General features: G+C 36.0%; 1 protein-coding gene across 2 annotated transcripts; it reads left to right on the top strand.

Annotated features, from left to right (window-relative positions):
* Nucleotides 1–14: 14 nt before the first annotated feature.
* Nucleotides 15–24,761, top strand: LOC132547834 (enolase-like). 2 transcript variants are annotated; one of them, XM_060211638.1, is made up of 14 exons: nucleotides 15–83; nucleotides 3,323–3,414; nucleotides 4,457–4,555; nucleotides 5,146–5,201; nucleotides 9,154–9,226; nucleotides 10,568–10,635; nucleotides 10,922–11,063; nucleotides 14,563–14,652; nucleotides 15,019–15,075; nucleotides 17,114–17,259; nucleotides 18,364–18,509; nucleotides 18,959–19,075; nucleotides 19,804–19,912; nucleotides 20,705–24,761. In XM_060211638.1, exons 2-14 carry the CDS (start codon nucleotides 3,330–3,332, stop codon nucleotides 20,825–20,827), a joined length of 1,311 nt encoding a protein of 436 aa, XP_060067621.1. In that variant the 5' UTR covers nucleotides 15–83; nucleotides 3,323–3,329; the 3' UTR covers nucleotides 20,828–24,761. The 2 variants fall into 2 exon arrangements, with proteins under 2 accessions (XP_060067621.1, XP_060067620.1); XM_060211637.1 differs by lacking the exon at nucleotides 15–83 and adding an exon at nucleotides 256–354.
* The last annotated feature ends 2,265 nt before the right edge of the window (nucleotides 24,762–27,026 follow it).

Genomic DNA, 27,026 nt, shown 5'->3' with positions numbered 1-27,026 from the left:
TTCGAGAGTTATTCCAAATTTGGTCGTCGGCCTTCCTCCATCTTAATCAAGACGTCTGTGAACCGGCTTTGGAACGTAACAAGGTATTTTGGGCTCGTTAACATTTATTATTATCGAAGATAATAATTACAGCACACAATATAACAGTATAATAATTGTTTCAGCTTATTCATATGTGGAAAAATGCTTTTTGAAGCAACTGTCATTTAACTCATATGCAATGTTGATAGTCTGTGACCTTGAGGAGAACCTCAAGTGTCCGACCTTGTCATTCGGTCACCTGCACTCGGCTTCATGACTGAAGTGTGATCACTCGCAAGAAGACACGGTTGCACCAAAAACGTCTACAAACAAGTAAGATTATAAATCCTGAAAAGATGTCATTGCAAAATTGATAGAAAAGATAACGTTAGCAATATTATGACTTTTTCAAAAACAAAGTTGGGTTTGAAAGGATGCTCCGGAACTCCATCACACCCTTTTATATTTCCTCTCTGAGGATTAGATCTTGAACACTTTGGTGAGTCATAAGTGCTTTTCCAAAATATACGAAAATTGCATTTTTTGTTTTTTTTTCTCGTTTACATACTGAACTAACACTGAATCACTGAAATTTTACCATAGTAGTCAGTATTCTGACTTGTTGAGATGACGGATGTTTTTTGAGATCAATCAGTGTTTGGGGACCCGGTCATTATGATGGGAAATGTAGTAATTCTTACAATACATGGACACAACATTTTCATCGCAGAAATATTCATTGAAGTGGCATTTTTGTATGTTTTTGTCATTTGTTGAAAATACAGTCTTTGAAATTTTCTATGAAAACAATTTGTCAAGCCAGCAGTACATACTGTACCCTGAATGCCAGCATTATCAGTTTTGTCGGTAAAATTGACACAAAAGGATACATAATGCACCAGAAAAATCATAATAATGTAGTACTAGTCATAGTAAACCAGTACCACTCATCAATTTTGCCAGAAACAACAATTAAACCATTTGTCACAAAATCACAGGTTAATACATTCTTAAAATAGATTCACTTTCTGGTGCATGATTTTGTTGCTGTCCAATGGATTGCAATGCATAATCTGGTTTATTTAATTCAAAACTGTTATCAAAGTATACAATATGTATTTGACCTTTTTTTAATCTGGTTTAGATATTATATGTGTCTTGTCTCCTTTTGTGTGTTTTGATTTTTTAAAAAGCATTTTATGACATCTACCAGACATGTGTACAGCAGTGAAAAATCATCTGTATATTGTAAGCCAAAGATGTATTGGTTTTATCGCAAACCTGTTCAATGTAATTTTAATGAAGCAAAACATTGCAGAGTCAAGTGCTAGATCATACAGGGTTTGACATTTGAGTTATTTGATTGTCCAAGATTACCAGACTGTCAAGATATGCAACAAAGCAAAATAGGATCACTTGCTCACAAATTAATGAAATTGCATGTTTCAACTGTTACAACAGCAAAACTGTGGATCATGATGAATGAAATTTCAATCTTGAACCCCAACATAACAGCTTCTGATTTAAGAGGCTTTATTGGAACTTCCTTATGCCATATCAAGCTCTCAATAGATCTGCCATGTATCTCTATACTGAAACCACGATTCAATTCTTTTAAATTTGATACATCCCTATTGGAATTTAGAAGTGTAAATACAAAGAGAAAAAAGTTAATCAACCATTTAATTTTAATATAACACAAACTCAGAATTAAGTTGAAATCAACAAATAATATGAATTTTTGAAAATTATGATGAAACAAGCTCAACTTAAACTGACCAACTACAACATGACTTAGAGTAATTTTATTCTGAACTGAAAATCCAGGAATCCTGGCTGGATAAAGTGGATTTACCTGTCACAGCTGGTTTTTGGAGACTGTTTTTCTTATTCCAGTTCAATGTGGTTTACAGTAATCACTCAACTTATATGTTTCCCCATATTGATAATTTGTCCACTGCTGTACACCCTTTGGCGCATGTATGTAAATTTCATATATAGATGGAGGCCTGTCAGTAAAAATCTTTGTCAACTCATAGTGTTAATATAGTGTCAACAATAGTTATTAAAAAAAAATATTATTATTTTTAGCTCACCTGGCCCAAAGAACTTTTCATTTAAACAACTTCTTCTGAAATACTGAAAGATGTAGTTATCATATTTGGCTGGAAGGTTCCTTTGATGAAGTCCAACAAAATTTGCAAAAAGAAATAACCTTGACCCATATTCAAGGTCACAGAGGTCAAATGTGTTAAAACCTTAAACGACTTCTTCCAAAATACTGCAAGGTCTAGAATCATTATATATGGCTGGAAGGTTCTTTGATGAAGCTTAACAAAGTTTGCTAAAAGAAATGACCTTGACCCATATTCAAGGTCACAGAGGTCAAATCTGTTAAAAACTTTATGCGACTTCTTCCAAAATACCGGAAGGCCTAGAATCATTATATATGACGGGAAGGTTCCTTTGATGAAACCCAACAAAGTTTGCAAAAAAAAAAAATAACCTTGGGCCATATTTAAGGTCACAGAGGTCAAATGTGTTAAAACCTTTAAATGTCTTCTCCCCAAATACTGGAAGGCCTGGAATCATTATATTAGGCTACTTTGTAGCTTTTATGCTGTCCTACAAAGTTTGCTAGAAGAAATTACCTTGACCAAGGTCACAGGGGTCAAGTGTGTTAAAACATTTAAACAATTTCTTCTGAAATATGGAAAAGCCTAGAATCATTATATTTGGCCAGTATGTTCCTTTTATGAAGTACAAGATATTTTGAAAAAAGAAATGACCTTGAACCATAGTCAAGGTTACAGGGGTGAAATATGTTAAACGTGGAACATATACACAGATATAATACTGTTGGTCATAAAGATCCAGGTGAGCGATACAGGCCCTTTAGGCTTCTTGTTTATGTAACTACAATTGATTGTTATTAACTATCAGAATTTTCAATTAATAAGCTAAATGGGAATTTGTCACCAGATATTTATATTGTCTCCTTGCATGTAAGTCATAAATACCTTGGTAGATAAGATAAGAAGTTTCAGTTTCTGCAGGTGATGATCCTGGGGGAAAGTTCAACAGTCCTTGGAGATGTCATTTCCATTGATTATCATCACTGTATGTTGTGTAACAGAGGGGATTTGAACTGGGACCTTTGGCATACAAGTCTTATGTTTAACTGATACAGTTAAAGAGAAGTTTTATCTAGCAGAGCAGTTTATTGCAACTAGTATTTGTCAGGATTACAGTTGCAATGTAATAATTGTACAACAGCTGTTTAATTCAAATTTCATTTCAGATTCATCATGGCAAACATCAGCAAGGTCCATGCTCGACAGATTTTTGACAGTCGTGGAAACCCAACAGTGGAAGTAGAGGTTACCGTTAATAGTAGGTTCACCACTAGGCTGGCATCTTCACAACATTACAGGATGTTATGAATTATAAATGGTTGATTGCAATCAACTCGGGCATGTTGATTGATACTTATCACAAATTATATCACAGGACTTAGGATATCAATGAAATGGGATAGCTTTATAAAATATGATTCTGGCTGTTGAGTTAGCCAGTTTTTCATTGCAGACAATTTAGCAAAGTCTAGGCCAACTCAAGCATACAGTAGGAAACCCATATCTTATTGTTGTCGCATTTGTGCAGGTGTCACATTACGAAATGTGATGATGCATATGCATCAATGTCTATATGTTTGATAAAATATATACCTGGTGGGCAAGGTCCTAATGCAACATGACCTTAACTGGGCTTACTTCTGAATGTGTAATAAAGTTAAATGACATTGGGCCTTGTTCTTTGTCTATATTTCCAATGTGGCAGTAGGCCTGCTTGTCAAGGGTTTTAGCTTACCTGGCCTGAAGGTTTTTGCCTAAATTTGGTCTGAAGCTTCCTATGGGGAGATAAACCAATTTTGTATACATAGTGGGTCTGGGCCCACTAGAGCCTGAGGGGTCTGGCCCAAAAGGGAAAATTTTGCAAGATCTTTAAAATTCTACTCCTCCTGCAGGAATGGTAGGATTTTGCCAAAATTTGGCATGAAACATTTTTAGGTGAAGGGGAATCAATTTTGAATGAATAGTTGGTCTCAGTCCCTGTTTTACAAAAAGTGCACCTGACCTTCCTAGGGAGGAGAGGTGGGATCTAATGGGGACATATACAAGTATTATTATTGTTACGATCTTAAAGGCCTGTCAACACAAAAAAGGTCATTAGGGCTATCAACTGGTGAAATAAACAGTGATCCAAAATGAAATAGCATCAAATCAAAATAAAAGGTTAAAGACAAATATAAAAAATATGCAAGTGTTTTAAATACTTTTTCCTTTATTTTAATAAATCAATTTCAGTTAACTTAACATTATCAGAATGTCAAAAGATTTAAATTAAGTTGGCAGAGGTTGGTTTTCCATTGAAGGTCAGGTATTCAGGGCAGCTGTACCCAGCGGTGCATCCACAGGTATCTACGAGGCTCTGGAGTTGAGAGACAAGGTCAAAACAGAATACCATGGGAAAGGTACATGTGAAAGTATATTATACTTTAGCTTTCAAAATGCTTTTCAGTCAAACATACTGATGATACAGGTGCTTAAACAATTTATTCATAATAAATCATGGATTAAGTGTTTTGTTTTTTGTACACCTAGCCACCTTACCCAGTAATCACACCCAGTGTGTTTGTCCTTCTGTGCATCCACCCATCCATTCTTAGCAAAAAAACCTGATGAATAAATGAGACATACTTCAAGAGATTTCATTATTTTCTAGACCATATCCTCTTTAAGATCAAATAATATAATTCTTATCAAAATCACTTGGAGGGGGAAGGGGATGAAGGCACAATGTCTCACAATGTCTAGATATGAGTGTTTACTTGAGGCCTCACGAGGGGTAAATCCAGGTAATATCACTAAATAGGAATGAGTCCAACACAGAAGGTTCTCCTTTTTATCCTAATCTAATGACAGTGTTGTTTACATGTTAAGGGAGAGACATCATCAGAACAACAGTAGATAATTGTGATGTTGTGGATCTTTAATGAGAGTGTTGATATTTGAGTATTTAAAATTATTGTATTGTGTGCAAATAATACCTTTTTATTTTTAGGTGTCTCCAAGGCTGTAGACAATGTCAACAACGTTATTGGTCCAGCCCTGGTTGCGGTCAGTATTTGTTGGAATAAGTTTATTTTAATTGTGGCATTTATGTAAATGTTGCTAAATATCAATGTTTTCTAGAGTTTGTTAAGGAAAATAATTTTACAGATTAAAAATTGAGATGTTTAATTTGATGAACAGGTATATGTACATAACAATAATTTGATGAACAGCTATATGTACATAACAATAATTTGATGAACAGGTATATGTACATAACAATAATTTGATGAACAGGTGTATGTACATAACAATATTTTGATGAACAGGTGTATGTACATAACAATATTTTGATGAACAGGTGTATGTACATAACAATATTTTGATGAACAGGTGTATGTACATAACAATAATTTGATGAACAGGTGTATGTACATAACAATATTTTGATGAACAGGTGTATGTACATAACAATATTTTGATGAACAGGTGTATGTACATAACAATATTTTGATGAACAGGTGTATGTACATAACAATAATTTGATGAACAGGTGTATGTACATAACAATATTTTGATGAACAGGTGTATGTACATAACAATATTTTGATGAACAGGTGTATGTACATGACAATAATTTGATGAACAGGTGTATATAACAATATTTTGATGAACAGGTGTATGTACATAACAATAATTTGATGAACAAGTATATGTATATAACAATATTTTGATGAACAGGTATATGTACATAACAATTAAGAATACTGGAGAATCAAACAATATAGGATAATGTGTAAGTTGTCTGTATTAAAAAAGAACTCACTCTGAAGGTGAATGATATCTACTGAAGAGTATGAACTCTGAAGGTGAATGATGTCTACTGAAGAGTATAAACTCTGAAGGTGAATGATATCTACTGAAGAGTATAAACTCTAAAGGTGAATGATGTCTACTGAAGAGTATAAACTCTGAAGGTGAATGATATCTACTGAAGAGTATAAACTCTAAAGGTGAATGATATCTACTGAAGAGTATAAACACTGAAGGTGAATGATATCTACTGAAGAGTATAAACGCTGAAGGTGAATGATGTCTACTGAAGAGTATAAACACTGAAGGTGAATGATATCTACTGAAGAGTATAAACTCTAAAGGTGAATGATATCTACTGAAGAGTATAAACACTGAAGGTGAATGATATCTACTGAAGAGTATAAACTCTGAAGGTGAATAATATCTACTGAAGAGTATAAACTCTGAAGGTGAATGATATCTACTGAAGAGTATAAACTCTGAAGGTGAATGATATCTACTGAAGAGTATAAACACTGAAGGTGAATGATATCTACTGAAGAGTATAAACACTGAAGGTGAATGATATCTACTGAAGAGTATAAACTCTGAAGGTGAATGATATCTACTGAAGAGTATAAACACTGAAGGTGAATGATATCTACTGAAGAGTATAAACTCTGAAGGTGAATGATGTCTACTGAAGAGTATAAAGAGTATAAACTCTGAAGGTGAATGATATCTACCGAAGAGTATAAACACTGAAGGTGAATGATATCTACTGAAGAGTATGAACTCGGAAGGTGAATGATATCTACTGAAGAGTATAAACACTGAAGGTGAATGATGTCTACTGAAGAGTATAAACTCTGAAGGTGAATGATATCTACTGAAGAGTATAAACACTGAAGGTGAATGATATCTACTGAAGAGTATAAACACTGAAGGTGAATGATATCTACTGAAGAGTATAAACTCTGAAGGTGAATGATATCTACTGAAGAGTATAAACACTGAAGGTGAATGATATCTACTGAAGAGTATAAACTCTGAAGGTGAATGATGTCTACTGAAGAGTATAAAGAGTATAAACTCTGAAGGTGAATGATATCTACCGAAGAGTATAAACACTGAAGGTGAATGATATCTACTGAAGAGTATGAACTCTGAAGGTGAATGATATCTACTGAAGAGTATAAACACTGAAGGTGAATGATGTCTACTGAAGAGTATAAACACTGAAGGTGAATGATATCTACTGAAGAGTATAAACTCTGAAGGTGAATGATGTCTACTGAAGAGTATAAACTCTGAAGGTGAATGATATCTACTGAAGAGTATAAACTCTGAAGGTGAATGATGTCTACTGAAGAGTATAAACTCTGAAGGTGAATGATATCTACTGAAGAGTATAAACTCTGAAGGTGAATGATGTCTACTGAAGAGTATAAACACTGAAGGTGAATGATATCTACTGAAGAGTATAAACTGAAGGTGAATGATATCTAAGGTGAATGATATCTGAAGAGTATAAACTCTGAAGGTGAATGATATCTACTGAAGAGTATAAACTCTGAAGGTGAATGATGTCTACTGAAGAGTATAAACGCTGAAGGTGAATGATATCTACTGAAGAGTATAAACTCTGAAGGTGAATGATATCTACTGAAGAGTATAAACTCTGAAGGTGAATGATATCTACTGAAGAGTATAAACTCTGAAGGTGAATGATATCTACTGAAGAGTATAAACTCTGAAGGTGAATGATATCTACTGAAGAGTATAAACTCTGAAGGTAAACAATATCTACTGAAGAGTATAAACTCTGAAGGTGAATGATATCTACTGAAGAGTATAAACTCTGAAGGTGAATGATATCTACTGAAGAGTATAAACTCTGAAGGTGAATGATGTCTACTGAAGAGTATGAACTCTGAAGGTGAATGATATCTACTGAAGAGTATGAACTCTGAAGGTGAATGATATCTACTGAAGAGTATAAACTCTGAAGGTAAACAATATCTACTGAAGAGTATAAACTCTGAAGGTGAATGATATCTACTGAAGAGTATGAACTCTGAAGGTGAATGATGTCTACTGAAGAGTATGAACTCTGAAGGTGAATGATATCTACTGAAGAGTATAAACTCTGAAGGTGAATGATGTCTACTGAAGAGTATGAACTCTGAAGGTGAATGATATCTACTGAAGAGTATAAAGAGTATAAACTCTAAAGGTGAATGATATCTACTCAAGAGTATAAAGAGTATAAACTCTGAAGGTGAATGATATCTACTGAAGAGTATAAAGAGTATAAACTCTGAAGGTGAATGATATCTACTGAAGAGTATAAACTCTGAAGGTGAATGATATCTACTGAAGAGTATAAACTCTGAAGGTGAATGATATCTACTGAAGAGTATAAAGAGTATAAACTCTGAAGGTGAATGATATCTACTGAAGAGTATAAAGAGTATAAACTCTGAAGGTGAATGATATCTACTGAAGAGTATAAACTCTGAAGGTGAATGATATCTACTGAAGAGTATGAACTCTGAAGGTGAATGATATCTACTGAAGAGTATGAACTCTGAAGGTGAATAATGTCTACTGAAGAGTATGAACTCTGAAGGTGAATGATGTCTACTGAAGAGTATAAACTCTAAAGGTGAATGATATCTACTGAAGAGTATAAACTCTAAAGGTGAATGATATCTACTGAAGAGTATAAACGCTGAAGGTGAATGATATCTACTGAAGAGTATAAACTCTAAAGGTGAATGATATCTACTGAAGAGTATAAACGCTGAAGGTGAATGATATCTACTGAAGAGTATAAACTCTGAAGGTGAATGGTGAATGATATCTACTGAAGAGTATAAACGCTGAAGGTGAATGATATCTACTGAAGAGTATAAACTCTGAAGGTGAATGATGTCTACTGAAGAGTATAAACGCTGAAGGTGAATGATGTCTACTGAAAAGTATAAACGCTGAAGGTGAATGATATCTACTGAAGAGTATAAACTCTGAAGGTGAATAATATCTACTGAAGAGTATCAACTCTGAAGGTGAATAATATCTACTGAAGAGTATAAAGAGTATAAACTCTGAAGGTGAATGATAATCTTACTTTTTGTAGCTTCAGCTTGTTTTAATCTTTGCTTCAGTTGTTATTGCCCTGACCAACATTTAACAAAACGCCTTTTTTTCCACTTTCCAGGCAAAACATGATGTGAAAGATCAATTTGCGGTGGATAAGTTTCTGATTGATTTGGATGGTACTGAATCAAAGTGTAAGTATGCCTGGTCTATATGCCTAATCGTTTGTTCCTTTCCAACAATAAAATGATCCACTCTTCATTCTACAGGTAGGTCCAATGAATTAGAACATTTTCACCCAAGACAGAGTAACTGTAGTCAAAATAAGTCTTCAATAACTCAGTCTGTAAAGTGTTAAGCAATGCATTCTCAGGTGAAAACATAAGTTGTGTGGTGCAATCTCAACTCAGAATGGTTTGTAGTACTCAAGGAGTTTAGAAACTGACCTATCTGTGCTGTCTTGATTGTGTCCTCGAGAAGGACACATTACCCTAATGACTTTGGATAGCATGAGGCAGGCCTCCCTAATCACACACATCTCTAAATGACTGACTGAATAGCATGCGGCAGGCCTCCCTAATCACACACATCTCTAAATGACTGGCTCTAGATAGCATGAGGCAGGCCTCCCTAATCACACACATCTCTAAATGACTGACTGGATAGCATGAGTCAGGCCTCCCTAATCACACCTCTCTAAATGACTGAATGGATAGCATGAGGGCAGGCCTCCCTTATCACACACATCTCTAAATGACTGAATGGATAGCATGAGGCAGGCCTCCCTAATTACACACATCTCTAAATGACTGGCTCTAGATAGCATGAGTCGGGCCTCCCTAATCACACACATCTCTAAATGACTGACTGGATAGCATGAGGCAGGCTTCCCTAATCACACACATCTCTTAATGACTGACTGGATAGCATGAGGCAGGACTCCCTAATCACACACATCTCTAAATGACTGACTGGATAGCAGGAGTCAGGCCTCCCTAATTACACACATCTCTAAATGACTGGTTCTGTATAGCATGAGTCAGGCTTCCCTAATCACACACATCTCTAAATGACTGACTGGATAGCATGAGGCAGGCTTCCCTAATCACACACATCTCTTAATGACTGACTGGATAGCATGAGGCAGGCTTCCCTAATCACACACATCTCTAAATGACTGACTGAATAGCATGCAGCAGGCCTCCCTAATCACACACATCTCTAAATGACTGGCTCTGGATGGCATGAGGCAGGCTTCCCTAATCACACACATTGAATATTTAGTTTTAAACCCAGTATGTAAACAAAGTCCTTGAGTACAGTCAAAAGCAATAAACCATCTTCAAAATCAGGTTATTTTCATACATCTGTAGACATTGCATTTGCTTATACACACATTTACAAATATTTCTGTAGTATGATTTAATGTAGTTGACTGTTTTGCTAATTTTGAATGCCTTAGATGCAAATTAGGATTCATCAGATATTATAATTACTTCTGTTGATCATGGTTAATGGTTTCTTTTGGAAAATAGCACAATTTGGAGCTAATGCTATCCTTGGTGTATCATTGGCTGTGTGTCGAGCTGGATCTGCTGCAAAGGTAACATTGTATTCAAGACTAAAATCATACATCCTGGTTTGCATCCTTTTTAGATTTTAAAAGATTTTAAGATTGATGGCATGAGAATAGCAATAGAATTCAGAAACATCTGGAAATTTTCCAAATGTTAGTAGTCTGAATATCCATGATCTTGATAAGGTTGTTAGAGAACGCATACTCTGTCGTTTGGAAACACAATTTTTAGTTCTGGAAAGAATTTTATGTCCCTCGAAACAAATTTAGTGATACATAGAATGTGAAGTCATTATAAAATTATTCCTCACAGGGAGTTCCTCTGTATCGCCACATTGCTGACCTAGCAGGAAACAAGGAAGTGATCTTACCTGTCCCTGCCCTCAATGTTATCAATGGTGGATCCCATGCTGGCAACAAACTAGCCATGCAGGAGTTTATGATTCTTCCTACAGGTAAAAAGTGAAACAGGTATCTTCTGGCTTTGAGCAGGGAATGACTAATGCTTTGATACATTTCCAACTTTGACATCATTCAGTAGCTTCATATTTACATTACCATATAAGTAAAAAGACAAAAGAATACAGATAAATATGTTATAATTATCACTAAGACCATGCAATCATTTTCTGGGTGCTGGGATGGAGCAGTGGTAAAACACTTTGATTCCCAGCCCCGAAGTGAAAGGTTATGGGGTCACCTTCCCAGCCATGTGTGTTTCCTCCAGGTATTCTGGTTTCCTCCCACAGTAAGACTTCTCCCATGCTTCCATCTAGTCCAATAAGAGTGATTAATACTAGCTTAAAACTGAGTTCATAGTTGTTGTAAAATAAAGTTTGAAAGAACCATTTTCTTTTCATCAAATGCAAATGTACAAATGACAGGGAGGTAAGACACAGCCATGCTGTCTGTATAGTGTGGTGTATTGTGGTACTGTTAAACCTGACAGGGAGGTAATCCACAACCATGCTGTCTGTATAGTGTGGGAACTATTGTTGTACTGTTAAACCTGACAGGGAGGTAATACACAGCCATGCTGTCTGTATAGTGTGGTGTATTGTTGCACTGTTAAACCTGACAGGGAGGTAATCCACAGCCATGCTGTCTGTATAGTGTGGTGTATTGTTGCACTGTTAAACCTGACAAGGAGGTAATCCACAGCCATGCTGTCTGTATAGTGTGGTGTATTGTTGTACTGTTAAACCTGACAGGGAGGTAATCCACAGCCATGCTGTCTGTATAGTGTGGTGTATTGTTGCACTGTTAAACCTGACAGGGAGGTAATCCACAGCTATGCTGTCTGTATAGTGTGGGAACTATTGTTGTACTGTTAAACCTGACAGGGAGGTAATCCACAGCCATGCTGTCTGTATAGTGTGGTGTATTGTTGCACTGTTAAACCTGACAGGGAGGTAATCCACAGCCATGCTGTCTGTATAGTGTGGTGTATTGTTGCACTATTAAACCTGACAGGGAGGTAATCTACAACCATGCTGTCTGTATAGTGTGGGAACTATTGTTGTACTGTTAAACCTGACAGGGAGGTAAGACACAGCCATGCTGTCTGTATAGTGTGGTGTATTGTTGTACTGTTAAACCTGACAGGGAGGTAATCCACAGCCATGCTGTCTGTATAGTGTGGGAACTGTACAAAATGACAGGGAGATAGGACACAGCCATGCTGTTTGTATAGTGTGGGAACTATTGTTGTACTGTTAAACCTGACAGGGAGGTAATCCACAGCCATGCTGTCTGTATAGTGTGGGAACTATTGTTGTACTGTTAAACCTGACAGGGAGGTAATCCACAGCCATGCTGTCTGTATAGTGTGGGAACTATTGTTGTACTGTTAAACCTGACAGGGAGGTAAGACACAGCCATGCTGTCTGTATAGTGTGGTGTATTGTTGCACTGTTAAACCTGACAGGGAGGTAATCCACAGCCATGCTGTCTGTATAGTGTGGTGTATTGTTGCACTGTTAAACCTGACAAGGAGGTAATCCACAGCCATGCTGTCTGTATAGTGTGGTGTATTGTTGTACTGTTAAACCTGACAGGGAGGTAATCCACAGCCATGCTGTCTGTATAGTGTGGTGTATTGTTGCACTGTTAAACCTGACAGGGAGGTAATCCACAGCTATGCTGTCTGTATAGTGTGGGAACTATTGTATGTTAAACCTGACAGGGAGGTTGCCATGCTGTCTGTATAGTGTGGTGTATTGTTGCAAAACCTGACAGGGAGGTAATCCACAGCCATGCTGTCTGTATAGTGTGGTGTATTGTGGTACTGTTAAACCTGACAGGGAGGTAAGACACAGCCATGCTGTCTGTATAGTGTGGGAACTGTTTTGCACTAATGTTTAACCTGACAGGGAGGTAAGACACAGCCATGATGTCTTTATAGTGTGGTGAATTGTTGTACTGTTAAACCTGACAGGGAGGTAGGACACAGCCATGATGTCTTTATAGTGTGGTGAATTGTACAAAATGACAGGGAGATAGGACACAGCCATGCTGTTTGTATAGTGTGGGAACTATTGTTGTACTGTTAAACCTGACAGGGAGCCATGCTGTCTGTATAGTGTGGGAACTATTGTTGTACTGTTAAACCTGACAGCCATGCTGTCTGTATAGTGTGGGAACTATTGTTGTACTGTTAAACCTGACAGGGAGGTAATCCACAGCCATGCTGTCTGTATAGTGTGGTGTATTGTTGTACTGTTAAACCTGACAGGGAGGTAACCCACAGCCATGCTGTCTGTATAGTGTGGTGTATTGTTCTACTGTTAAACCTGACAGGGAGGTAATCTACAACCATGCTGTCTGTATAGTGTGGTGTATTATTTCACTGTTAAATCTGACAGGGAGGTAATCCGCAGCCATGCTGTCTGTATAGTGTGGTGTATTGTTGTACTGTTAAACCTGACAAGGAGGTAATCCGCAGCCATGCTGTCTGTATAGTGTGGTGTATTGTTGTACTGTTAAACCTGACAGGGAGGTAACCCACAACCATGCTGTCTGTATAGTGTGGTGTATTATTTCACTGTTAAATCTGACAGGGAGATAATCCACAGCCATGCTGTCTGTATAGTGTGTGAACTGTATTGTTCTACTGTTAAACCTGACAGGGAGGTAATCCACAGCCATGCTGTCTGTATAGTGTGTGAACTGTATTGTTCTATTGTTAAACCTGACAGGTAGGTAATCCACAGCCATGCTGTCTGTATAGTGTGTGAACTGTATTGTTCTACTGTTAAACCTGATGGTTTCATTACTTAATTGTTACTCGTCACAGGTTGGTTATTTGTCTGGGATTTACTTTTGTTCTACTCACGGTCATTAAGGATAGTGCCCTGTTAAGTACAAAGTAGAAATTAAGCATCAAGTCAAATAATGAATTACTCTTATTAGTGAGTTTACATGTATCAATAGACATGTGTGAAATTTGATCCTTGTGAACTAGCCCAAAATGGGACGCCTATGTTGTATTAGCCCGGCAAAATAAAACAACTTTGCATTAGTGTGGCAACCATATTGCTCCATCGTAAAACCTGACCAGTTTCATTACTCATCAAAAGCCCAAATACCTCGGTGCAGTGAAAACTGAACACGATTGGCATACTATTGAACGCACCAACAATAGTCTTATACCTTAACAAGTAAAGGATTTATGTGCGGTGTAAATACTTTTAATATGTTTTTCTCTATCATGTTCTCATGTTCTTATCCGTGCTATATAGAAAGATAAAGTAGTGGTAAAATTTTTGTAGTCATCACTCAAAGGGTGAAAAGTCACACTTAACCACTTCAAAAAATAAAAAATCAGTGTACGATCTATATATATTCTAAAGGGAAATGGGTCATGTTACATGTGAAATATAAGATATGTCATTGACTGTGATACACAATTCTAAATAGATATACATTGTAGATGATTTATGTGTTCTGTTGTAGGAGCAAGTTCCTTTAAGGAGGCGATGAAGATGGGCTCAGAGACCTATCACCATCTAAAGGCTGTTATCAAAGCCAAGTATGGACAGGATGGTAAGGTCCCTATATCAGAATGAAATCACATTGAATAACACTTGCTTTTTAGTTGTGATTTATGTCTATAAACACTCTTGTGTAAAATACAAAAATGTGAATTAAAATGAAAAACTAGTCAACAAAAAAGAAAGAAAAAATAATGAGACGGTTATATATGTTAATATTTGAGATATGATGATTGTTAGTCTAAAAATCATCAACTTGAGCCCTAGCATTACTAGTTATATAACTGTTAGATAATGATATATCAAGAAAATTTCTGCCTGTTTTTTTATTATAGGGATAACTACTGTGTATGAACTCACTGATAATACAGCGTTTTTTTTACCGTTAGAATTTATATTTTATGACTTTTATTGACAGCATGCAATGTTGGAGATGAAGGTGGTTTTGCTCCCAACATTCTAGAAAATGAAGAAGGTATGAAGTATGAATGTCATAGTAATTAGAAATGTCTGTGACCAGACAAATACTAGCCACTTAGGAATATACTTAGCATTGTCCCGCAGACTTCAATGTAACCCCTGGAAACTCCAGGGTGAGTTTGTAACCCTGGCAAATACTAGCCACTTAGGAATATACTTAGCATTGTCCCGCAGACTTCAATGTAACCCCTGGAAACTCCAGGGTGAGTTTGTAACCCTGGCAAATACTAGCCACTTAGGAATATACTTAGCATTGTCCCGCAGACTTCAATGTAACCCCTGGAAACTCAAGGGTGAGTTTGTAACCCTGGCAAATACTAGCCACTTAGGAATATACTTAGCATTGTCCCGCAGACTTCAATGTAACCCCTGGAAACTCCAGGGTGAGATTGTAACCCTGGCAAATACTAGCCACTTAGGAATATACTTAGCATTGTCCCGCAGACTTCAATGTAACCCCTGGAAACTCCAGGGTGAGTTTGTAACCCTGGCAAATACTAGCCACTTAGGAATATACTTAGCATTGTCCCGCAGACTTCAATGTAACCCCTGGAAACTCAAGGGTGAGTTTGTAACCCTGGCAAATACTAGCCACTTAGGAATATACTTAGCATTGTCCCGCAGACTTCAATGTAACCCCTGGAAACTCCAGGGTGAGATTGTAACCCTGGCAAATACTAGCCACTTAGGAATATACTTAGCATTGTCCCGCAGACTTCAATGTAACCCCTGGAAACTCCAGGGTGAGTTTGTAACCCTGGCAAATACTAGCCACTTAGGAATATACTTAGCATTGTCCCGCAGACTTCAATGTAACCCCTGGAAACTCCAGGGTGAGTTTGTAACCCTGGCAAATACTAGCCACTTAGGAATATACTTAGCATTGTCCCGCAGACTTCAATGTAACCCCTGGAAACTCCAGGGTGAGTTTGTAACCCTGGCAAATACTAGCCACTTAGGAATATACTTAGCATTGTCCGGCAGACTTCAATGTAACCCCTGGAAACTCCAGGGTGAGTTTGTAACCCTGGCAAATACTAGCCACTTAGGAATATACTTAGCATTGTCCCGCAGACTTGGATGTAACCCCTGGAAACTTGAGGATGTGTTATTTCCTTGAGGGGGAGTATGTTACCCTTGCAAAATACTAACCACAATATACTGCTCAGCAGCAGAGAACTTCTCTTTAGCTTAATCGGTTGAGCATTAGACTTGTAAGTCAGAGGTCTCCTGAGTTTTAATCTTAGTGAAGGCATTGAAATAAATGATAACTATTACATGTCCATCTTCCTTTCAATGAGTATTTTAATCCAAAATGGCATCCACATTCATTAGAGACTTCAATTAAAAGGAAAGTTTCTTTACTCCTGCCATTGTTAAATGAACAGGTATCAAACACAGCTGTAGCAGTATTTGGAGACAAACGATAGAAAATTGTCATTGAAAGAAAATTTCTACATAGTTTGAATTTCACTCAGGTGTGTAGATACAAAAATATCATTCCTTACAGGTTGTTTCTTTGTGTCTGGGTAATTTATGCATGGCACCTAGTTCCTAACTAACTTTGAAGGATACTGGGACTGGGAAATACTTATATAAAAGATATTCATAGAGTTACTTCACTTGCTGAAGTCAAACTTCTTTTAATCTAACTTTGGTGATTCAAAATTTTTGCCTAGTCCGGAATTTTATCAATATCAATTCTACTAACTAACCCCTTTACTAATCCTACAATTTTAATGAACCTTGAGCTGGATGTAGCCTACCAGGAATGATTCAAAGTCTTGATGTATCAAAGTTTTTTTGCCAGTCCTTTGAATTTGGAAACATCAAAGTTTGACAGTATTTTATTTACGATTATTTAATTTTTTGTGGTTGTGTATTTTCATAGTTATTGCACTTTGTCTATTTTTAATGTGTAAAAAAAATATGATTTCCTGACTGCCTTCCCATTCAGCATTAACCAAACTTACTGTTTCTGGTCAAGATACATACTGTTGGTATGATATGTTTTTTTTATTAAATGTGAACAGGACTGAATCTACTGACTGATGCTATTGAAAAGGCTGGCTATACTGGCAAGGTCAAAATTGGCATGGATGTAGCTGCCTCTGAGTTTTTCAAGGATGGCAAATATGACCTTGACTTTAAGACCAAGGATGGTGATGACAAACTAAAAGTAAGTTTATATTTCTTTATAACGTTAATATATTAGACTATGGTAAGTTCTTAAATCACTGTAGATTATTGTAATGAAACAGCTTTAAAGGACGTCTGGTAAGCCCTTAATTACCTATATTGTAATAAAACAGCTTTAAGGGACGTCTGGTAAGCCCTTAATTACCTATATTGTAATAAAACAGCTTTAAGGGACGTCTGGTAAGTCCTTAATTACCTGTTATTTAATTACCATCAATGAAATAAATCTGACGTATGAAAGAATCAACATAGCTGACACTCTTCTCCCTCCTCACTTGTTTGTCGGACTCATTTCCCCTCCTCACTTGTTTGTCAGACTCATTTCCCCTCCTCACTTGTTTGTCAGACTCATTTCCCCTCCTCACTTGTTTGTCAGACTCATTTCCCCTCCTCACTTGTTTGTCAGACTCATTTCCCCTCCTCACTTGTTTGTCAGACTCATTTCCCCTCCTCACTTGTTTGTCAGACTCATTCCCCCTCCTCACTTGTTTGTCAGACTCATTCCCCCTCCTCACTTGTTTGTCAGACTCATTCCCCCTCCTCACTTGTTTGTCAGACTCATTCCCCCTCCTCACTTGTTTGTCAGACTCATTCCCCCTCCTCACTTGTTTGTCAGACTCATTTCCCCTCCTCACTTGTTTGTCAGACTCATTCCCCCTCCTCACTTGTTTGTCAGACTCATTTCCCCTCCTCACTTGTTTGTCAGACTCATTCCCCCTCCTCACTTGTTTGTCAGACTCATTCCCCTTCCTCACTTGTTTGTCAGACTCATTCCCCCTCCTCACTTGTTTGTCAGACTCATTCCCCCTCCTCACTTGTTTGTCAGACTCATTCCCCCTCCTCACTTGTTTGTCAAACTCATTCCCCCTCCTCACTTGTTTGTCAGACTCATTCCCCCTCCTCACTTGTTTGTCAGACTCATTCCCCCTCCTCACTTGTTTGTCAAACTCATTCCCCCTCCTCACTTGTTTGTCAGACTCATTCCCCTCCTCACTTGTTTGTCAGACTCGGTATAGAATTGGTAGTGCTCTTTATCTATCCTGTAGCATTACAGCATACAATAATATATGTTATGTGTTTTCAGATTAGCTCTGATCAATTGACAGATGTGTACAAGGGATTCATCAAAGACTTCCCTGTTGTATCCATTGAGGATCCATTTGACCAAGATGATTGGGAAGCATACACAAAGATGACTGAAGCTGTTGGTAAAGAAATCCAAATTGTTGGGTAAGAATGAGGCAAACTTCAAGTTATTATTTAACCTATAGGTCATGAAATCTTTTGTTTACAGGGACACTTTCTTTGCCAGTAGAGTGAAAATAAAAGATCGGCTGGATTTTTATGTTTGTGCTTAAGATATGATTCATGCTTATAACGGTGAATTTAAGTCTGGGGCTTTTTTTTTTTGTAAAGGAAAAAGAAAAAATGATGAAGTGTTGGCAGGTGTTTCCCTGATTACTGTACTAATTAGACTAATCATTGATGTAAACCAGGCTTCAAATTAACATTGTTCTGCTGATAGGCTTTGTTTGCTATACAGCACTACAGTGATGTCTTGTTCAATATGTTTTTGTACAACATGACTATTCTTGAAATAATGAAAAATAATTGATGTTCTTGGCATCGATGTATCATTTATTAGAAACATAAGATAAAACTAAGCATGTTTTTTACAGTGATGACTTGCTTGTGACCAACCCAAAGCGTGTCCAGGATGGCATCGATAAGAAGGCCTGTAACGCACTCTTACTCAAGGTCAACCAGATCGGAAGTGTCATGGAATCCATCAAGGCGTAAGTTGTCAAAGCTGAATCTTTTATATGGGGAGGAGTGCTTTATTATGTTTCTGTCCTGAATTAATATATCTTGAGAATCTTTCATCAAATTTGGTTCATATTTACTCTTTTGTATCATAACATCAAGTTTCTACACCTTGATTAAGGATACAGAGTGAGTTTTTTTTCCACTGTTGAATCAGGTCCTCTGATCATTGAATCACCTGTCCGTATAGGATGAAAATGTAGTAATGGAGCCTTCTCTTTCTGTCTCTCTGCCTGGCTGCACATGACCAGTCATGTGATTTCATCTTGATAAGGATAAATTGCAAACCATGAGCATTGCTTCTAAAACCTTAAATCACCTTGATTGCTTACAAAAAAAGAAAAAGAACAAAAATTCATTTTCGTGAAAACAGTTGTGTCTGGTAAGCTTTTATTGACAGAGTAAGGGGGAATCTTCACCTTTTACTGAGAGATAAATTACAAATAACAAAAATCTTTTCGATATGCAGGTATTTGTTTGATGGGCAAAGCTTTTATTATGAGGCTCTCTTTTTGAACTTTTTTTTTACACATTATAAACCTGAACTCTTGGTAGAGAAATAATTCTATTTAGATGTTCCAGCAGCATTACAAAGTCAATGAAAAGAAATAGAATCGTGTTTAGAAATTTAAGTTTGATTAAACCAGGTCTACCTACATGTTTTCATGAGTTGATAATGTATCTTACCTTGCTACATCAGGTGGGAAATGTCCAAGAAAGAGGGATGGGGCGTGATGGTCTCACATAGGAGTGGTGAAACAGAAGATACATTCATCGCTGACCTTGTGGTTGGTCTGTGTACAGGACAGGTAAAAATGTTTGGTTACTTTTCTGTCAGTATGACTTTTTCTAGAATAAAGATGTAAGAATTCTTAACTTATATTAGGATTAAATTAATCTTTACTTAGATTATGATAATGATTGAACGTCTTTCAGTTAATCCCCGAATTAGTTTGATTTAGGTTATCTTCTACAATTCTGTAGCCATGGCTGTCTATTAGGACTTGGATCAAAGGCAAAAAAACGGGAGTTTTACCTCCAACAGGAAATTCTGTTGGTCAGTACAAAAAGCTCACTAAAACTGGAAGGAATGACAAGTTTTTAGAATTTATCAGAGATATCTAATTTGCTCCTGGTGTGGAGTTATCTGGAGACGTCCAATTCACTTTTCAGTAGAGAGTCTATCACAAGAGGTCTCATTCACTCTTTAATAGAGTTTATCAGGTCATATTTATTTTAGAGATGTATCTGATGTGTACTTTACAAAACATTGACCATATCAATCAGTTCTCTGGATTACTTTTGATCTTTAAAGCAAGCTTAATTCAATGAAGACCCAACATGCATAGTTCTACACTCCCTACCCTTGGCAGTTTGTGTTTCTCCGGCTGCTGAGAAATGAATTGTCTGTGTTGTGATTGTGTCATTTGGCTAATTGCTTTGAATGGCTTGCTACAGGCCTACTGTATGCTGCTCAGTGAGGTAGCCATTACAAGGGGACCCTTTTAAAAATGACACTTTCTGTTGATGGGAAGTTAAGTCTACAAACAGATAATTGGTCATAGAACAATTCCCTGATTGTGTGATTATTGACTTTACAGATAAAGACTGGAGCTCCCTGTAGGTCCGAGAGATTGGCCAAGTATAACCAGATTCTTCGCATAGAGGAGGAACTTGGTGCCAATGCCAAGTTTGCTGGTGACAAATTCCGTTACCCATACTAAATCATCAGAAAGACAACAACTGACGTATATTTATTGATGTTTTGTTATTGTTTAGAGTGAGAGAATGTTTATTGACAGAGATTCCATGATAAATAAACATTTTAATTATATATTTTGTATCAATTTGCATTCCCCTAAGTTCCTGTACAAGCTTTGTATCCCCTCGTCACTGTTCAAATTGATATGATGTATTTAGCATAGTTGGAAATTTGGCTGATATCCTGGAAATGCAAACAGCTGATGTTATTAACCATAGTTTTTATCACATTTACAAGTTATTATGAAGTTATGTGGGTGTAGAATAGTCTGTATCTATTTAATTCACTTTATTATAGACTGTCTAACTATGTTAAAGTTAGGTCATATTAAGTTGTATGGGATGATTTTCTAGGACATCAGTCATGTGGAAATTGATGAGTGATTAGGTTGTTCTTAAAGAAGTGTGTAATTTTGTATGACAAACCACACACAGCAGCTTTTGATGGAGAATCACCAGAACATTTGAAGTCCATTTTGAAGAGGAGACTTGTAGAAGACCTAGTGAACCATGCATGGAAACATTAGAGGCCTTTGTGTGTAGCTTACAACAGATCTTGGATGGCTTTGGATTGATGAGGTCATCGGAAAACTTAACGACCTGGAAATGTGATATAAAAAATCTTGGCTTAACTTTTTAAACTGCGTAATGTCCTACAAACTCAGGAGACAGCCAGATTTTGTCTTGATAATTATGATTGGTGTCAACATTCTGTTCATATAAGACAAAAGATCTCCGGTGATGTGAAATGTACAGCTTAGTTATGTCTTTTGTAACGCTTTGGAGTCAAGTCAGGTCTGTATTGTTTCAATTGATAAAAAAGTGTATAATTAACAGATTGTTAAGCATGAGTGTTAATTGGGAAAATTATTTCCTCATCAATCTCTCAACATAACGTAAAAATACTTACTTTGGTGCAATCAAATTTTAGAGTAATATCAGTTTTTAACATATAAAGACGAGGAATTCATATAATCACAATAATTGCTTTTTTATTAACATACAGAAAGCCCAGTACCACTATGATATTTTAGAGCCACTTAATTAGTGCAAAGAGCGCTAGTATGATATTTCTTCTCAAATAAATGTTTGCCGGAGCCGATTCTATCTCTACTGCTAAATTATAGCTGTTTTTCATACAATAATTTAAACTTAGACTTTTTTTTTTCGTTTTAAATTTTAACGAGTAAATCACTTTGGACATAGCCCTCCAGTTTCTCTGCATCTAGCCTTCCAGAAAGATGAATAGTAATGAACGTTGGTGGTTTATTTATTTGCTAGCAGATGTTGTCATTATTATAATTTGATTATAATGTCCAATTTTTTAGAAAGGAGATCCCTGACTTACATATTTGTTATTTTGACCAATGTTATGTGGTGTTCTCAGACATCAAATAAAAGCACAACTTCTGAAGGATTTAAAAACATGCTAGTTAATTTGTTTACAGTCCAACTTCACTATCTCAAACTCTGATAACTCGAGGTCTCCGTTTAATTCAGTGTTTCTCTGGTCCTGATAAAATAATCGCTCTATCTTAGTGATGGTAAACTCAAATACATAACCCCAAAGTTTTCAGGATCATGTCGGCTTCAAGATAACAAAGTTGGTCTATGAACAAATTAATTTAGACATAATTGATTCATATTATGATAGTAGTTTGTGGTATTTAAATTTTGTCTCAACATTGTATCTAAATTTGTTTACGCCCTGTTTGAGGATACTGTGTGTGGATAGGTGTTTGCAGTGTTTTAGGTGTATGCTGTGCGAGGATTGATTTATACTTTTTGTTTTAGCTAAGGACTCGGTCCTGGCTCTACCAGCAGGTAATAGTGCTAATCACTTAACAGTTAAATAATGTATGAGAGTTTTCAGGGTCATGTTACAATATTGAAAGTGAACCATTTCTGTAATTATCATTTTTAACATGTATATCAGTGGTTAAGATATTCCTCATTAATTGTTTCTGTTACTGTTTTGGGTTAGTAAGGGTCAAGTTGGAAAGCAAAAGATCCTGGCTTGCATTAGAGGAACAAAGTGTCTCAGCCCTTAGGATAAAATTTGTTATCCATACTTCTTCTGTGTGTTAACTGAAGTCTATTTCAATCCCTTCCAGTGTGTTAGATATTTAAACTGTTATCTGTTGAAAATCTATTAATTGCGATGTGTAAACAGTAATTTTATAGTTACCAAGTCTGTCTCTATCAACATCTGCTCTTCAAGCCAATTCATCATGATTGTTTGTGTTAAATATTGTTTCATTTTAAGAGTTAATCCAGTAAAACATCTTTCCTAACCCAGAGTTTTGCATAGGGGTACAAGTACTTCTTATAAAGTTAGATTGATACTTAACTTTTAAGTAATAGGCAAGAAGTAGAACCATGGATATTTGTTTTGGAATCAATGGGTCAAATACCTTGGTAAATGTTTTGCTGGAATTGCTTTATGAGTGTGATGAAGTGTTTTGTCTATGGAAGAATCTTTCACTAACTCCAGCAAATATAATTCTGCTGAAAACATGTATGTGAGAAGTTTTTTTATAATATTGTTTAGTATTTGATCTGACTTTTAGTAAATGAAAACTTACAGACTAACTGTACTACTAGTGCAGAAAAATTGCTACCTATTGTTCATGTAGTTGTATTTGTTGTGCAATTGAGTAAACTTGAGTAGCTATGATTGTTACATAGGGGAGCGCCTCATGCAAGACTTTTAGATGTCTGTTGCGGAACAGTTTTTTATGCACTGCATGTAACACAATAAGGGATGGATTCCCCAGCTCGAAAGACAAAATAAAATCAGTGCAGAAGGGAAAATTTTCTGACATGTCAAGAAATTTCATAATGTGACCTTATTTTAGTCTTGCAAGAGTAAATATGATGCAGGAAAGAAAAGAAAATTTATCATTTTACTTAAACCATAACATCATAGACTACTAGATTTTATGAAGGTCATGTGACACTCTTCTACTGATGAAATAAGACTATTTGTTAGGTCTTGTTTGATTTGCTTGCATCAAATGTTGTGTGTGAGATGAGTATTTTAAGAGCTTGTTTGTTAAGTCTCGTTTGATATGCTTGTGTTGTATGTTATTTGTGAGATGAGTATGCTTAGAGATGAGTATCCTTAGAAATGGGAAGTTATGTCTGTAGTTACATCTGCCTGGTGGTAGAAAGAGCATTTTTTCATTCTTAAAAGCATAATATTTTGACTCCATATACTGATTTTGTTCTAACAGATGTTGTTTTCTCCAATCAATGGTTCCAGAATATTATCCTGGATACAACAGTTAGGGCTATCCCAGTAAAACACATGTCCCACCCCAGGACTACAGGTTTTGGTTTAGGACTATTCCAGTAAAACATCAGTCCCTTTTAGAACTAGGTTCTCAGTGTAAATATTTGTGATAAAGTGACTCTGTTGCTCATATGATACTAAAATCAAGTATTCAACATCTGTTAGAACGAGGTTCTCAGTGTAGACGACCTGTAAATATTTGTAAAAAAGTTAACCTGGTTAATCAATGTTGGTGCCATTTTCCTCACAGGAATTCGATACATTTATTGTAAATAGATTAGTACACACAATGTTTTGTGAGAAATGTTTCTTGACTCTGTGGTTTTATTTGGTGTTGAGATTAAATGTTGTAGTTAGGAGCAGGAGTGCTATGGGTATATCTTTGAATCTCGTTACATATTAAAACAGAAATCTGGTCATATGATCTGGGTGTGAAGTTATTGTAGCATTATCTTTTTCGTTTTTGTATTTTGAATTAACATTTGAAAGTTTTCCATGAAGACAAAGTTAAGGAACAGAATACTTGACTCCAGAGTGTTACTATTAGTCATTGAATTGCTGATGAAATGCTTGTTTTGAAAGACATAAAAAATTTCATGCCAGCAGCAGTGTTTTGGTTTATTTATTGTGTATAAAAGTATTTAGCCGGTCTTCAACAACCATTTGTTTCTATTGAGCTGATATGATGATGATTTCTTATGACAGATGTTTTGATATCTCATTATGGAGATTATCTGGTCTCAGAAAACTATATGGATCCGCTATCTACACCTTAAAGCACATTTTCCAGGTTGCTCTTTGTAGTAGACATTCTCATCTCCCAGAGTTACTTCCCTTTGATTCAATGTGTCAGCACAGCAGTAAGCTCAACACTTGACGAGGACCAAGAATGTGTATTAGACTACTTGCTGATTGAATTTCTGACAATTGTTGACCTTGTTAATCCACCTATCGTTGTAATACTTTACTGACCATTAACATATAAAACTTGTTAATCCACCTATTAGTGTAATAATTGACTGACCTTTAACATACAGAACTTGTTAATCCACCTATCATTGTAACACTTTACTGACCTTTAACATACAGAACTTGTTAATCCACCTATCAATGTAATACTTTACTGACCTTTAACATACAGAACTTGTTAATCCACCTATCATTGTGATACTTTACTGATCTTTAACATACAGAACTTGTTAATCCACCTATCATTGTAATACTTTACTGATCTTTAACATACAGAACTTGTTAATCCACCTATTAGTGTAATAATTGACTGACCTTTAACATACAGAATTTGTTAATCCACCTGTCATTGAAATAATTGACTGACCTTTAACATACAAAACTTGTTAATCCACCTATCATTGTAACACTTTACTGACCTTAAACATACAGAACTTGTTAATCCACCTATTAGTGTAATAATTGACTGACCTTTAACATACAGAACTTGTTAATCCACCTATCATTGTAACACTTTACTGACCTTTAACATACAGAACTTGTTAATCCACCTATCATTGTAACACTTTACTGACCTTTAACATACAGAACTTGTTAATCCACCTATCAATGTAATACTTTACTGACCTTTAACATACAGAACTTGTTAATCCACCTATCATTGTAATACTTTACTGATCTTTAACATACAGAACTTGTTAATCCACCTATCATTGTAATACTTTACTGATCTTTAACATACAGAACTTGTTAATCCACCTATTAGTGTAATAATTGACTGACCTTTAACATACAGAATTTGTTAATCCACCTGTCATTGAAATAATTGACTGACCTTTAACATACAAAACTTGTTAATCCACCTATCATTGTAATACTTTACTGACCTTTAATATACAGAACTTGTTAATCCACCTATCATTGTAATACTTTACTGACCTTCAACATACAGAACTTGTTAATCCACCTATCATTGTAATACTTTACTGACCTTTAACATACAAAACTTGTTAATCCACCTATCATTGTAATACTTTACTGACCTTTAATATACAGAACTTGTTAATCCACCTATCATTGTAATACTTTACTGATCTTTAACATACAGAACTTGTTAATCCACCTATCAATATAATACTTTACTGACCTTTAACATACAGAACTTGTTAATCCACCTATCATTGTAATACTTTACTGACCTTTAATATACAGAACTTGTTAATCCATGTATAAATGCACCTAAATGGACCTTGAGAGATGGTTTTATCACTTTATGAATCCGAATAACCAGTGAACCAGCTATGATCCTTTGGAGGACACAAGAACTAAGTCTAATTAAAATTTGATGTTCACATTAATTAGGTTTACACAGAGTTAATCTGAACATCGATTTTTTTTATCAGATTCACAAGAGCTTTGTTTAGATTTATCAAAGCAGCGATTGAAGATGTTAAAATTTTCTCATCAATAAGCTACAAACAGGAAAATTCTTGGAATCATGTTTTATTAATTTTTTTCCAGTTATTTGCATTTTTTAATTTTTGTTATTAATAATCTCCACGAGATCCTTTGATATAGCAATGATCCACTTTCAAGCATATTGTTCCACACAAATTGTACGGCATCATCCTTCTCAATTCTAACATACAACCTCTTGCATTCACATTGTCATTCCATTGTCTATACATGTATACCTTCGATAGCTCACATGCTGAAAACACTTCCCTTATCTCACATGTATCGCATTCATATATGAAATTACATACCCTTGGTCTCTCAACATTACATTAGTGCATTTACTCATATTCTCACAATACAAACATCACTCATGTGAGCCTATAACCTTGATCTCCCTCCCATACTTTACACCTACTACCCAGTAAACACATGTATTCTTC

The sequence above is a fragment of the Ylistrum balloti genome, unplaced genomic scaffold (assembly GCF_031769215.1).
Source record: "Ylistrum balloti isolate Yb309-2 unplaced genomic scaffold, AGI_CSIRO_Ybal_v1 Utg369982, whole genome shotgun sequence".
In the NCBI taxonomy this organism is placed as follows: Eukaryota; Metazoa; Mollusca; class Bivalvia; order Pectinida; family Pectinidae; genus Ylistrum; species Ylistrum balloti.
The sequence above is the reverse complement of the archived record's forward strand: the minus strand, read 5'-3'. Positions and strand labels throughout refer to the sequence as shown.